General features: G+C 42.7%; 1 protein-coding gene across 1 annotated transcript in view; it reads right to left on the bottom strand.

The window, feature by feature from the left end:
* The window catches only part of MAN1C1 (mannosidase alpha class 1C member 1), a 145,300-nt gene that overhangs the window by 71,828 nt on the left and 57,499 nt on the right, over positions 1 to 15,973 (bottom strand). Inside the window, exon 2 of the mRNA XM_063311809.1 lies at positions 11,603 to 11,699. Coding sequence (XP_063167879.1) covers positions 11,603 to 11,699 — 97 coding nt within the window. The remainder of the gene's footprint in view (positions 1 to 11,602; positions 11,700 to 15,973) is intronic.

Genomic DNA, 15,973 nt, shown 5'->3' with positions numbered 1-15,973 from the left:
GAGGGGGAGATGGCTGTCAGGAAGACTGGCATCCTCTTGCAAAATGTAATATCTAAGCTAGATGTGAGAGGGAAACAAGAGCTCCAGGAAGAGAAATGTGCCAAGATTTAACATTATAATGGCCCTTGTTAGAGCCCACTTCATGATACAATAACATGGAAGAACTAAGCTCAGCATCCATAATGGCATTCCATCCTTTGAATTAGAAGAATATGAATGCTGTTAGCAGAAGCAGTTATCTCTGCTTATAATCAGATTCAAGGAAGCGAAGGAGAACCTTCCACTTCCATCTTATCTGGAACAGGAAACTGATGCCCACAAGTATCAACTGGCCAATTAATGATACGTTCTTGGTGGCGGAAAGTGGAGAGGGATGAGGGAACAATTAAGGATAAATGTCAGTTCGGATGAGAATTACTGATGGAACAGCCAGCTAATTCTTAATGGAACCAGGAAAACAGGTTTCCTGTAGCCCAGATGAACAAAACCGAGGTGTGCTGGTTAGAGCCAATTTTCAACCAGGCAGCTAAAATCCTGAGTGGGAGGTGGGAGAACAGGAGATCACAGAATTCTAGGAAAAGAGGAAACAGAACTGTTTCATAACTGCAGAAGGCATGATGAGGAAAGGGGCCACATCCATTTTCTCCTGCAAAATGAGCTAAGCAATTCTACATAATATGGCATTTAGCAAGGATGGGTCTGGAATGCAAATTGAGAGTGACTCTCAAATCGCTTACTGGGAAGAACCCATCTGAGATTTCAAAAAAATAAAATAAAAATGGTATGAGTCGAAGAACTGCAGATTCTGCCCCCACCCTTTCCCCTTTTCTGCTCAAGCAGGTTTTAATTCCATCGACAACTGTGGACTCCATAACAGTTTCCAGCATTAAACACAAGTGCATCAGCTCCTGTTGCTTCTAATTAGCTCAAGCTTGTTTTCCCATCAACTTTAACCAACTTCATGCAAAAACACCAGACAAAAAAGGTAAGATGGGGAGGCTTAGAAGAACGGGTGGTTCCACAGTGAAGACTGGATGATTCAAGAGACTGCTAATGAGACACACATTCTCCTATCTAGGTCACTGTTGTGTTTGTCTCCTCAAAGGAAGGCAGAACTCTGCTTGGACAAGTATTATAGCAGGGGAATATAGTGCAGGAGATACTCATTTTGATTCATAACTCAGCCTTCTGACAGAGCATGGAAATAATATTTCATTCCTTACAACCATCCCAAGGAAAGGTCATTTGAGAGATGCAGAAAATGACAATAAAGATCAGAAAGAAGCCAATAACCAATGAGCATCAAAATGGAATTTATCACACAGAAAGAACATCCATCACAGTTCAAATTGTAGGTGACAGCTTTTGGCTTGATTGATCAAAAGGTGAGGTTTCTTGAGCCTGGGAAAGTCTTCATCAAGAGGCAGTTTTAAATTTCAATAAACTTCAAAATGCAGCAGAAGGTTAGGAGAACCTTAGTGCATCTCCAGCTGAACATGAGCAACCACTGTGGTGCAGTAGTTAGAAAGACCAGGGCACTCTTGGGCAACATTAACAGAAGCGCTGCATCCAGATCATGACACATAGAAGTCCAGCTGCATTCTGCACTGGTTGGACCACAGCTGCAGTCCCATATCCAGTTCTGGATACTACAGGTTTAAAAGATACGGAGAAGCTTGAGTAGGTTCAGAGAACAACTACCAGGATGGTCAGGTCTGGAATCCAAGCCCAAGACATTTTATTAACTAACTATGCATTGTGCTATCAGAAGTTGTTATAATTAGCTAAAAGATGGCTAGATAAATAATGGCCAGTTCCTACAGGGCAGGAGCAGAAAGCTGCTGTTGAACTCATGTCTTAGGTTTTCTAGCTGCCACTGTAGGAAACAGGATCCAGGAGGGTTTTTCTTATATGTAATATATTCCACTCCAGTCAGAACTTGTTTTAGGACCTATTTTATGGTGGTGATGGTAAGAAGCGCTTATATTTTTCACTAGCACGGCATCTGTGATATAGTTTCAGTTGGGCCATTCAACACTTTTGCCCAGCACAGTCCATGTGCATCACATTTTGCAGATCTAATTGTTCCATCTCTGCTTGAATTTGGATGTCACCATTTAGGCAATGGCAAACCACCCCACGCTAGTCTGCCAAGAAAACAGTTGTGAAAGCGGCGTCCCCCCAAAGGGTCAGATTTGACTCGGTGCTTGCACAGGGGACCTTTCACCTTTTGGATGTCAGAGATTAATGTAGCCATGGCACCATTTAGACCTGTTATTATGGATGCTTTTCATACTGTGCAACTGTGAATGGTGACAACTCATTAGGTTCTAAGACTGGAGCGGAAGAGGCATTGCCATGAGGCCACACGCTGTGTCCACCAACAACCCTTTTGTATCTCCCCAAAACAGGTGAGGCCAAAACACTGGGACTCTTCTCTTGCATTTTTCAGACATTTGCAAATATTGGAGGAGCTTATTTGACCCCTTAACATTCCTAACTCTCTTGCCAAAATGGCTGCTGCCCCCACCCACATTTAGAGGGTGATGTGCCGCATAAAGCCTGGTGCATCCCTTGAGACTCATCCTTGTACAAGCAGATAGGTGATACCACACAAACACTGGGAAAGAATCAAATTAGTCAAGAATATAACTTAGTACAGGAAGGTGCACATTAACTTAAGCACCCTGCTCCAAGCGGACAAAGGCCTACCATCTGCTCTTTAGGTCCTTCCACTCCAAACCAGCAAATGAGTGAAATCTGCCAACACTAGATTAATTGTAGTTATTCAAAGTAGACCATGGTTTCTTAAGGGACAAAATAGTTCCTGAAAGTTGTGTTCGAACAGCCTAGTCTGGATCCCTTGACAATGGACAATTATTGCCCTATCAAATTCATCTTTTTTGATCAGGCACCATTATGTCAACTCCTAAGGGACAGGAACAGTTCACAACAGCACAGGCCTAATTTCCAAGAGAAAGGTGTGGAGATAGGAACATCTGAATAAAGTGCAGCTTTTCCCACATAATTCAAATGAGACACTCACTGCATGTCAGCCTTTTTTGGCATCCTTGTACAAGCAGATAGGTGATACCACACGAATACTGGGAAAGAATCAAATTAGTCAAGAGTATAATTTAGTACAGGAAGGTGCACATTATTTTATAATAATGGAGTTATAAAAGTGCTATGCTAATTTAATATTACAGAATAACCAACTGATACATACCAAGCAAAATTGAATTCTGAGATATAAATTATGGAAATTAAACAAATGCAGACTTAATTTTGCATCTAGGACCTTGTTCCTGCTAATCTTTCTGCAGTTCTTGCAAAAGCATCAAGAAATGCTCTCAAGGTTACTAATGAGGTTGTAACAGCTCAAATGTCACTTTTTTAAATTGAAAGTTCTATAAATGTCATTTCCAAGGAAATCTTGGGATGCTGAAATCCTGATCAGATAATAGGTTATAGCCCCAGGTCCTACTAAAATATTATATTTGTGCCAGTACCAGAATGCAGTAATGAACAGAGAGATATTCTCATAGTTATAGAGAGCTGCTAGTCATGGAACACTCTCCCTCCAGAGATTCAAAGTCCTAAAATCCATCTTGCAAATGTTCTGTAAATTGTGCCAGTCCAGTTCTAGTCGATGTTCTGAGTTAGAATTCACCTCAAGCTCCACCTTTTATATTCACTCTCAGGAAGATGGATCAAAGCAGAAAGCCAGATTAAAAAACAAGGAAAGTCTGTCCCATAATCTTAGCCAGAAAAAACTCCCATCCCAACCCAGTCCCACAGTTACCATAAACGAATCCTATTTGCCTGGGGAGGAGACTGAACAAGAAGGAACTGTCCACCATCTTAACTCCCTCAAAGGATCCTTCAACTGGAAAGGACAGAGCCCTTTCAGAAGAACTTCTGCAGCCTTTCTAACTTGGGTTCCAAAGGTATGCTGGGATTGCAAAACATGTTAGTGGAGCCCCCAGCATGATTTAACAATCCAGGGAGGTGTTGGGGAAGGATAAGCTACCATGATTCTGTTGTGGTGAGAAGGCTAAGTGTTGCCTCTATTTTATGGTTAATTTTTACTGCTCATGTATCTTGAAATTGCTGTGAGAATCCATCTTGTCATTATTATTTAGGGTGTACAGTTTCTGAAACAAATTCTTGCTATTATAGAAATGTTGCTTTTAATGTACGAATCGACTTGTTTTGAAAAGTTGATGCATTTGTTTCTACACACTAAAGTGTCAATGAATGGCATGAGAAATTGACATGGATGTTTTTGATGCATGTTGTCATCTAGAATGCCAAATTGCTTTTTGATGTGTTTTAGAGACAACTTGGCAATAGCCTGTAGAAGTTAGCATACAAATACACCAGTCATTAATCAAAATCAATTTATCACACAAAGGTATAGAATAAACAGAAGCCAGGGCTTAACTGTTGAATGCAAGTTACCTGGCCTGAAGATATTTTGTCATCTAGAGTAGCACAGCAAATGATGCTTCTGCTACTTCCATGCTGAGATGCTTAAGACCCAAGGCAAACCAAATTATTTTGGTACCTGGGGAGAAAAACCTGCGGGAATCTCTCTTCCTGCAGAAAAACAATGTAACAGGAATGCAAAGAATAATCTGGTATTATTTCATAACCCACCAATACCTCCCTCGGTCTAATGTTAGGGTCAGCCCTAATGTTGCAAGAATCTGTTTTCATATGCCACCTAAACTGAGGTGCAAGCCACACAGAGACAAAATGGATTCTTGTGTCTACCATCACAGTATACTCAGAAAAAAAGCAAAAAGAAAAATCATTAACATCTAAGAGCTGCAGAGAAGACCGACTATGACCTTAAGTGATAAATGTTGTTGATACACCTCTAGTACTGAATTCAGCTCTTTTTGCCACAGCTATATAAAACGTTGCCAGGCTAAAGGGATTTAAAACGCTTTGTCAGAATAATAAGTAGATATGACAGGCACAGGGAACAGGCAGAATAATAAGTCTGTTGTATAATGGCAGGCATTGTGGTGACAGGTGTGCTTGAAAAGCTTGGCTAGATAATAAATGTGTTTCTCCCCCACACCTTGGCAGAGGGGGAGGAAAGATCACAGAATGTCTTCCACTGTTAATATGTTCAGGCTCGCACAATACCTTAGAGAGGTGTAGGAAAGGCCCAGTGAAAACCTTTAAGCTGAGCTTACCTGGGCAAGGGGAAGTGTTAAAGCTGGCACAGGGATAGGGAGAACTAGCATGTGACCAATGAAACCGACTGTTTAGCTATAGAAAGCCTCACCCCTCTCCACATCTCCATGGTCTCATCTGTCATGTCAGAATGGCACGATCCCAGGAGTGAAGCAAGAGTGGGTGTATTATGTATCTAGGCCCATGACGAAGTGTAAGGAATCAATCATAAAAAAGCTCCCTCTCTTGTCAGATTTAAGAGCAAATGTCTACTTTTCCAGACATCCAGTAACATCTACCCAAGTCCTTTCAAGAGGTTCCTTTGATGGTCAAGTGGCTTTCTCTACCCCAATGGTTCCGCACGGATTCATCGCCGTTTATGTTCTCTCTCAAACTGCATTTTCAGAGTCCCCCAGGGGCTGGTGGCCAAAAAGTCCCACGACTGCATTGGAGCTCAACACATCAGCTTCCACTTTCTCTGCAGACTGAGAAGCCTCCTAGCTATCTGTATGGCCCTCCTCCCCAAATATAGCATTTTAGTACACTCTGTGGTCCAAACCATGAGAAAAATTGCTTTAAAGGAGGGGACACCCACCAAACTACAATATTGTGCAATCATGTAACACTAAAGAAGGTAGGTGGGCAGAGTTCATAGGAAAGCGATCTGCAAGGTATTGCTAAGTTTATCTATTATGCGTTGGGGAAATGTAATTAAATAAACATACAGTCCATAAAAAGAATGGCTTTGTCCCCATTATTAGGGTGTACCATCCGCATGTGAGCATCATATGCATACTGAAGAACCAAAAATCATGATGCACTTCTGAAGTTTTTGCAGTCCTGCAAACAGAGTTGAAAATAGTCAATGAGGTCTCTTTCTTCCTACACAGAAGCAGCTGGAAGGAAGTCTTCCGCTCAGTTTCAACTCCTCCTGGAAGGAAAGAGCCAGACTTGTTTAGAGTACCTACTGCACCTTTTTTTTAGAGCTGTTGGATAAGAGGGATGGGGAAGAATGGGCCTTTAGTACTGATGGAAGAAAAATGACTCAGGAACAGGACCCTACTGCCCACTCTTAAGGATGGGGAGAAAGGTTAAGAAAGGGTTGTTAACTAATAAGAAATCATGGGAAAATCTTGAGCCTCTCTCTCTCTCTCTCTCTCTCTCTATCTATCTATCTACCTACCTACCTACCTACTTACCTACCTATCATCTGTCTGTCTGTCTGTCTATCTATCTATCTAATTTCTTTACTGCCCATCTCGTATTGCAACGACTCTGGGCGAGTTACAAGCAAAGATAAAATATTAAAAATCATTAAAACCATACACTATAAATATATAAATACACATAAATATAAAACGCAAAATATAAAATATAAGAAGCGAATTATGATCTTATCATTGGCCCCATCAAGGTGCCAACCATGCCCATGATTGGCTATCTCCCCTCTCACCCCAAGCAAGGTGGCACAACCAGGTCTTAAACCTCTTCTGGAAGGCCGAGAGGGTGGGGGCCTGCCTCACCTCTGGGGGTAACTTATTTCAGACGGCAGGGGCCACAGCAGAGAAGGCCCTCCTCCTGGACCCTGCCAATTGATAATCTCACATGGACGGGGTCCCTAACATGCCCTCTCTGCCTGACTGGGTTGGACGGGTCGATGCAATGGGAGTGAGGCAGTCCCTCAGGTAACCTGGCGCCACGCCATGTAGGGCCTTAAAGGTAATGACCAACACCTTGAATTGGACCCGGAAGCAAACTGGTATCCAAAGCAGCTCACGAAGCAAAAGTGTTACGTGTGCCATCCTTAGGGACCCTAAAACTGCTTGCGTGGCCGCATTCTGAACCAGCTGTAGCTTCCGGATACTCTTCAAGGGTAGCCCCATGTAGAGTGCATTGCAATAGTCTATACGGGAGATGACTAGGGCATGAGTGACTGATCGGAGGGACTCCCGATCCAGGAAGGGGCGTAGCTGGCACACAACACGAAGTTGGGCAAAGGCTCCCCTGGTTACGGCTGCCACCTGCTCTTCGAGCAGGAGCCATGAGTCCAGGAGAACCCCCAGATTACGCACCGGGTCTGTCTGGGGCAGAATTCTGGCACTCTTCCAGAATGTTTTCTCAAGGCCCTCTAAATCACACTACAAGTTCCTTCCACCAATAGCTCAAACACAATAAACTATCTTCTCAAATAGCTCAGGAGAAGCATGGGGGAAAAAGATGCAAGACTCAAAACACAGATAAATGCTTTTATGTAAAAGGCCATGTGTTGATGAAGCACTTGAGGGAAATAAAGTGAGGGCTTCTGCCAGGACACCCCATACTGAACAATGGGAGACAGAGGTGTGGCCAGTCAACAAACTTTGGCCACCAGAAGCAGCCCCATCTCCAAGAGTGAGAATAGCAACCAACACCTTCCAGATATTTGTGTGTGTGCGCCTTCGAGTCAGTTTTGACTCCTGGTGACTGCCCGGACGAGTCCCTGCAGTGTTCCTGGCAAGGTTTTTCAGAAGTGGTTGGTCATTGCCTCCTTCCTAGGGCTGAGAGAGAATGACTGGCCCAAGGTCACCCAGCTGGCTTTGTGCCTAAGGTGGGACTAGAACTCTCAGACTCCTGGTTTCTAGCCTGATGCCTTCACCATGACACTAAGCTGGCTCTGCAGATAAAATAGCCAACTTCACATAACTTTAGAGTCTGTAATGGTTTCAGCAATGGTCCAGGGCCAACAAGGATATTTTTAGAAGCTTGTTCTACTGCTTCTCCCTCACTGCAGTCTTGAGCAAGTGGGTGGCTTATCAGTGGAGAAGAACATCTCGGGGCTCCACTGTTTGAAGCTCTGTTTTTTAATGCCTATGGTTGCTCCCTGTTGGGATAGTCAGCGGGCTACCCTGGGAAGATCAAGGCACTGGGGGAAGAAAAGGAAACAGAGATGGGTCTTTAATATGATCCCTCAAAGAGGTAAGCGCCTGAAATCTGTACGGGCTCCAAAATGCTCGGGGGAAACTTGCTTTCCGTGGATGGAAAGAAGGAGAGGAATTAACTGCCAACAATGGGATGTGGGACTATTACTTCTTTCTACTCTATTAATGTGCTGCTGCTGAAGGCTGAATTTGGATGCCAAGAAAAAGCAATCTGAAAAAATATAAGGGGTTGCTTGCCAGGAAGCATTTGGCTGGGCATCTGCAGCAATAGTCCCAAGTCGTCCAAAAGCAATAGTTCATATCAACGGTGAAGATAAAACATGTGCACGGAAAACCTATCTCAGACATTCAAAATGAATTAACTGAAATAAGATGTATGTATGTATGTGTGTATGTGTATGTGTATGTGTGTATATATATATATATACACACACACACACACACACACACATACTGTGTGTGTGTGTATGTATGTATGTATGTGTGTGTGTGTGTGTGTGTGTGTGTATCATACAAAGACCCAGGCATCGAAATTTTGAATAACCACCGTAACATCCTACAAGGTCTTGGAATCAATAGTGACAGACATGACATTAAGAAAGACAAACACAAGAAGTAATGTGCTGAACAGTTAGGGCCATGTTTTTCAAACTTGGCAACTATAAGATGTGTGAATTTCAACTCTCAGAATTCCCCAGCCAGCATGGCTGGCTGGGGAATTCTGGGAGTTGAAGTCCATACATCTTAAAGTTGCCAAGTTTGAAAAACACTGGTTTTAGAGCATGAGATGCACTTTTGGTGAAAATTCAGTTGTCATATTTCTGGGCTTATTCCCTTACAATCCAAAAAACAATAGAGTTCAACACAATCAGCTTGGATGGCCCTGTGGTATTAATGTTCCAATCTGGGTTTTCCAATGTTCAAAGGAAGTACAGAATAGAAAAGGGCCCAGTAAAAAACGTAAAACTTAAACACGGTCAAAACAAGTAGCAAAAACCATCAAGAGCATGAAAGTATGGAAATCAGATGGAGTGTGAGTTATGCCATGACCACAAGGGCAGCCACAAAGGACGTTCTACTTATTCCTCACCTTGTCTAATGTCTAAATTGGAAGGGAACTGCAAAAGAGCATTTAAACAATTGGTTCAGCAGGTAGGTGGACTCACCTCAGGGAACATGCTGTCCAAGGTAGTCCCAGAACGTGGCCAGATGTAGCTATCAGAGATTTCAAGATGAAAAATGGTGTTCTGAAACATGCCTTGCAATATATTTGCATAGGATTGGTTCAAAAAACCCATTTGACTTCTGAACCGCCTCATCTAACCAGTGTTTGCAAAGAAATTACAAGACTCCTGGCTTTCTTTAATAAGCCATGCAGAAATGGGTATCTTCTGCATACAGACTGAAAACTGTCCACAATCCTCTGCTTTGTTTTTTCCAATCGGTTTTATATAAAAAGATCCATCATGCTGAATACTTCTGATAGAGGTCAAAAGAGACTTCCCTGGTAACAAATTCCAAGTTCATCTTAATAAAAAAAAAAGAAAAGGAAGACCAGCCAGGTCTTCCAAACAACTGGCTAAGATCCCACAGACAACGATATCAAATGCTACTCAAAGCTCTAACAAAATCAGCTGCCAACAGTGCTATCTCCAGACATTGATTATCCATCATGGCAATTAAGGCAAGAAAAGATGTATCATCCCCCCACCCTACCCCCAAAGCTCTGAAGTTGCTTTGCTGCCTTCCACCTGTCAGAAAAGAGTCACAACAGGACTGCAGCTGGCCAGATATTTTCTGGTGGGTTTATTCAGGAAGGATGTGACAAGTTTAAGAAGAACAACTAAGCTTTGAGGCAGCTAATTATCATTATCAGCTGATAAACGTACAATGCTGGCTGTCCAGCTTTAATTAGACATAACAGGCATGCATCCAGCTACATATGGTGGCCCAGCAACGCTGCTAGCAACCATCAGGTTTGCCATGTGGCAACTGTCCAAAACTCTGCTTAAATAACTGTGTCCAGATTGGAACAACTGTGATGTTTTCAGTCTTGCCTATTTAGATCAGGCGTAATACTGAATGTTTAAATTAAAAATTGGCAAGGAGCTAAGCTGAAAAAGGAGCAAAAACAAGGCTTATCAAGGAAAGAAGCTTGCTGGCTCTAAGCAGCATAAGAATTTGAGTTACCAAAAACACGGCAGTCTGCTAGAGAAAATGATGCAAACCAAGCAACCCAGAGACCGAAGCCTTTAATATTGATCCACATATTCAATATTTTGCAAAACTAACCTTCCCCTTCAATAGCAGGACCAATGCAAAAAGAAAATGTTAGCTAGTTCAGAGAATTACAAACCAGAACGGTATTACGGTATTATCAAGGTTTGAAGAAGTGCCATAGGTTAAAACAACAAGAGGACTTGACTTTGTGTTACTGCATCTACATCATCATCATCATCATCATCATCATCGCCCAATCCCTGAAACTCATCTATTCCAGCTCTTCTGAACAGACTGGAAGAGCTGTAGTTAATCAGTTTCGTTCAAAACTGTTTAGAGTCAAGAACGGCACTGCCATTTGATTTTATGGCCTCGCTGCCTCTTATTTGATGTGGTTTTTATGATCTGTTGCTTTGAATTTAGTTTTATAGCAAGCCATTCCAAGAGCTGGGATGAACAACAGGCTATCAACGTATAAATGAAGTGGCTGAGATATGATCCATTTGCTACCTAACCTCAGTGTCCAAACTAGCCTTCAACTCCTCTAGATTCTTGGTCCTTTAACTATTGAAATGGCAGCAGAGGAAATAGGAATTCCAGTAGGAATTTCTCAGCATGGTATAATCAGTCGAAGCCTACACATCCTAAAGTTGTCAGCTTTGAAAAACACTGTGCTAGACCTAGTATGTATCTCTCTTCTAGACTAGAAGCTGCAATGAGAAATAGAACAATCAGTTCATGTTAAATTTCAAATGAGGGTTTCTCTTACAGTCCCCTTCATAACTAGTTTCAGTGATACATGGTAAACTCTATACAAAAGCCTAGTAAGGAAGGTTCCTCCTCTTTCTGTTACAATTTTCCTCTATTTTTACTCCCCTCCAGTCATATACAGTTTATGTCCCTTCCAGTACCTTAGGCTGGCTTTGAAATATTTTCTTCTGCTACCCCAGAAGCCTTGAGGACTCAGAATTTGATGGTACAGGGGAAACCATTCAGCTGAACAACACTGGGCTGGGGGTGGTGACAACGAAGTGGTTTCAAGGCTATTCTAAGGGCCAGCCAATCGATGTTCTCTAGAACCAAGTTGTGCTGTAACTTGGTAGAACTAGCAGCTCTACCAATTGGCTTAATCTATACATTTGTCCTGAAAGAGATGAGTATGAATCCACCATCACTCCCCAAAATACGTATTCTAGTCTAACTGCCTGTTGCTAAGCATTTAGGAAAGATACCAGCCACTGTGTTCATTTCAGCAACATTAAAGTTCAACTCACCAAACATGTTCCCGATATGTCCATTTCTAGTGAGAGGTCTCAGTTCATTTTTCCCCAGTGCATATTGCTTGTAGTTATCCCAAGCAAACTTCATCATCTGCAAGAGAAAGAGGCAACTGACAGTTAGCTAGCTATCTGGTTGTTTCAGACAGCATCTGTGTTAAAAGATAGAGTTAAGAGAGATAATTGATGTGCAGATTGACAGAAGGCTTCCAAATATGCGCATGCGTGCGCATACACACACACAATGATCCTGCCTCACTACTGAATTCTGGATGGAATTTGTCTAGAAATGAATTTAAAATTCACCAATTAGCATTAACCAGTGGACCCAAGAAATCCTCTTTTGTTCCCCACACATTAACCAGCCAGCTGCATATTGTAGCTTACAAAATAAAATGCTTGCCAAGCTGAGTGGCCTATCTATTGAGTCTATTTTCCTAGCTAAATATCTGCAGTTGGTTTAGGGCTTCTCTGTAGGTTGAAAAGATTCCACAAAGCAAAGCTATGAATGTCTAAGAACAGCACTCACTGATTCCTTTTCTACTGCCTCAACTGCTTGTTGTTGCTGTTGTTGTCATGGGTCTGTTAAGTGTGTTGGTATGAACTGAACACAAAACTTAGAGCAATTCAAAGCCATTACTTAAGACAGAAGAACTAAGATCACCAGGCATAATACTCGGAGATAACCTGAAGAGAATCTCATGGCTTGTACCAAACCATCCTGTAATCAGGGCAAGCTATTTATCTCAACAGCCAAACCATCATATGCTCCTTGGAAACTCATAGACATCTATCTCCCCCGTTTCTCCCTTTTTGCAACTGTTATTCAGAAACAGACCTCAGTGGGGTAGTTCCAAATTGTCATCACATCTAATAGACATTAACAGACCTCTAGGATGAGGACCACAGGTAAATAGTCCTTTTTTTGAGGAAGAACTCCATGGTGGAAGAATCAAATTTAAGCTCAGCCCAGAAGTTTCAATTCCTCCCCACCCTCTTCCAGCAAGAATCCTTTTAGTCAATCCATTTCTTAGCCACTTTTCAAGAGCTCAAGTCTTTCCAAGGTGGGTTACGGAATAAGAATCACCCAAGAGGAGAATAAAATCATGCTGATCATAAAGAGCTGTAATAAATCCAGATTCCAACAATATTTTAAAATGCTGAGATACCACTACCCTGTTCAGCTGAGAACAGCTACAGTTTAAATGCCACAGACTCTCAGGGGGAGGGAAATGCACCGAATAAGAGCAACTGCCGAGAAAGCCTTCTTTCCCACTGTCACCAGATTTGGCAACATGGAAACAAGCGACCATCTCCATTTTGGTGGAAACCATTCTTCAGCCAATATTAAAACACAGCTTGCTTCATATGGCTCCAAACAATCCTTCCAACGAATCCAAGCCATTTTGGTCTTCCATTATTCTTTACAATGCAACTCCAATAGGTATGAGTGATGCAATAGGAGCTGGCCACATGAACCAACAGTGCCTCAGTTCTGCCTCAGCTGAAGTTTCAAGGCCATCTCCAAAAGCAGACCCACCTCCAGCACGTTACAAAGGCAGGTCCACTCTTTCTAGATGGGACCACAATCAATACATCAGTGTTGAAAAAAAGCACACCTGCTATCTGGGCTTCAGCAGACTGACAAATTCAGAAGGAGACCCAGCAAAGACGTAGGCGGTTCAAGGAGAGTGAAACCTTGTCAGTTTTGAATCAGACCCATTTATCCAGTTTAGGAAATTTCCCCATCCAAAACACGTTCACCCTGTTTACACAAAGCTTCACCTGTTGGCTTGCATCACCTTGAACAAAATTCTACTGGTGTATAACAAGCACAATTCATGGAGGCTTGCTGTCGTTTTCATAATTACACAGATTAAAACCAAAGGAACAATACGGTATACCAAACAAGGCGCATATTTCAATGCATTAACTGAGAACATCTTTCTGAAGGCAAACCTGGAGCCTCAGGCAGGAGGTGGGTGTGGGCATTGGGGGGTGGGTTAAAAATGTCACCATGGCCGCTGTGTGATCCACACCCTGCCACTGTTGCTTCAAATGTGAAGCAAAGCTCTCTCTCAAATCAAGACAACCAATTGTCTCCTATGCATATGCATTTGACCTGGTTAATACTTGGCTGCTGGAAACTTCTGCAACAACTAGTATGTGCTTTCTAAAGGGAAAGAAATAGACTCCTTACAGACATATACAGAGTCACCTTTTTGGGAGAGATGGGCGGCAACAGAAATGTGAAAAATAAATAAATATACATACATACATACATACATATGCATGTATGTGTATATGCATGCATGTAAAAGTTTGTGACTTTTTAAAAGATCTGTTCTGGCTTCTGGCACAAGCAGTCCTCCAAAAACTGTGGGTGGGGGAAATATTTCCAAGTAATCAGCGAACTTCCTGTAAAGACTCTGGTACTTGGAGGTCATTGCCATAGCCATAGAAAGAGGACGTTTCTGACTTCCCTTCACATGCCTGGGCCCAGCTGGCAAGGGAAGTGAGAATGACAAATATCCATCCTTATGAGACTAGAATGGTGATTAGTGGCCAAGTCTTCCCTCCCCCCACTTTTTAAAATAAAGGGATGCAATCTGAAGGCTTCCTAGTCCTCAGAACTTTGAGACTCCAGTCCTCAGTCCACTTCTTCCAAGCAAGGGGGCAGTAAGTCAATGTGTAAATAAATCAGGTTTCCACTGAGCTGGTTGAAAAATTTGGAGGAAAGGTGCCCCTTCTCCTCTGGGTCTCCTTAGAATGAATGGAAATTATGGGTCAAACGAAGTTTGCTGGTGGTTCCTTTTTTTTTTTTTAATTGAATGGCATAGCAGTTCGGTGTTCATGCTGCTTTTTCTTGCTGGGAAATCCTTGTGAGGTCCAGCAGCCAGATGTGTAGACTATTTAGCCCTGACAAGTCACGTTGCCCAGGATGCACCACGAGGAGGCTAGTCTGCATTGCACCGAGTTGGGCGGAGAGAAAGTGACTGGCCCAAGGTCACCCAGCCGGCTTTCGTGCCTAAGGTGGGACTAGAACTCAGATTCCTGGTTTCTAGCCCAGCACCTTAACCACTAGGTCAAACTGGCTCTTATGTGGTTCTTCCTTAATACCCTGCTTTGAGTTCTCATCACTTTCCAACCTCTATTGCATTTATTTGTTGCTTTTATATTTTAAAAAAGTAACTTTGCTACAAGGAGCTCAATGTGGTGTACATGACTTTCCCCCAGCATTTTTATCATCACACCACCCCTTTACGAAGGTTAGCCCAGAAGGTCACACAAAGTAAAGACATTCTTAAGTAGAACATGATTCTTGGTGATTGCATCCATGCAGTTTTCTGGACAGTATTATATAAACAGTTGGCTTTAGCTTTCCTCTGGAGTGTTTTTTCAACTTTCCAGGTGCTTTGCTACCCAAGTACTGACCCAAGATGACCTTTCTTAGCTTCTGAGATCAACCAGATCCAGACCTCTGAAGGGCAGCATGAAATGAAAATGGGTAAACTTCCAGTGCTCCTTGCAGTCACACACCCAACAAGGAGCCATACCATTTCCCCTTTCCCTTATATCTGTTCAGAGCCTTAGCCATCCTAAAATATTTCTGCTAGGGAGAAATGTATTAGGATGGTTGGAAGAAGCTTCCGCCTCCCCATCCAGCCAAAGTCTATCATCAACAGTCACAATAAGAAGCATTCTGTAAGCATTCTGTAATTCTCTCTACTGCAGCTTGCTCTCTGGGATGGCTTTACCCACTGTGGACTTGCAGGAGAAAACACTTAAATCTCGTTCCAGTCCTGAGGGTGCAAGATGGAATTCTTGCAAACACCCACATCAAAAACCGACTCTTTCAGGCAAGATTTCTGAGTCTGTTGGCTTTTCACAGAAGATGCTTCATCTCAAGAAGCAACCACAGACACTTGCTCCCTCTGTTGCAGAGGTCAGGTAAGACCCTTTGGATACCTAATTGCCACCATGTAGCCTTTTATCTACATTAGAGTTGAGCAAGGTTTTTACAGGCTAGGAAGCCAAAGGGGTTGGTGGGGAGAGATACAAAAGAAAGAGGGCAAAGAGGATGGGGTGGGGCATGTGAGGCAATGAAAGGAAAAGAGCAGGAGTCACCATCTTTCAGCTGACCTTGCCTGTGAAGCAGAAGCATGTTGCTTCACAGGCATGTTCTGCTCCCTTTCCCCTCCCACCAGCTGTAAGGCTGATCTTGTCTTGATGTTGTGCTTCATCTCACAGGCAGCCAGAGGACAAGGGCAATGTTGCTCTTCTTTCCAGTTTGAAGGTCGGGGATGGGAGGAGGACAAGGTCCTGCTTCTCAACAGCTCAGAGCTCAAGGAAAGGGAATAAATTCAT

The sequence above is a fragment of the Candoia aspera genome, chromosome 10, assembly GCF_035149785.1.
Source record: "Candoia aspera isolate rCanAsp1 chromosome 10, rCanAsp1.hap2, whole genome shotgun sequence".
In the NCBI taxonomy this organism is placed as follows: domain Eukaryota; kingdom Metazoa; phylum Chordata; class Lepidosauria; order Squamata; family Boidae; genus Candoia; species Candoia aspera.
The sequence above is the reverse complement of the archived record's forward strand: the minus strand, read 5'-3'. Positions and strand labels throughout refer to the sequence as shown.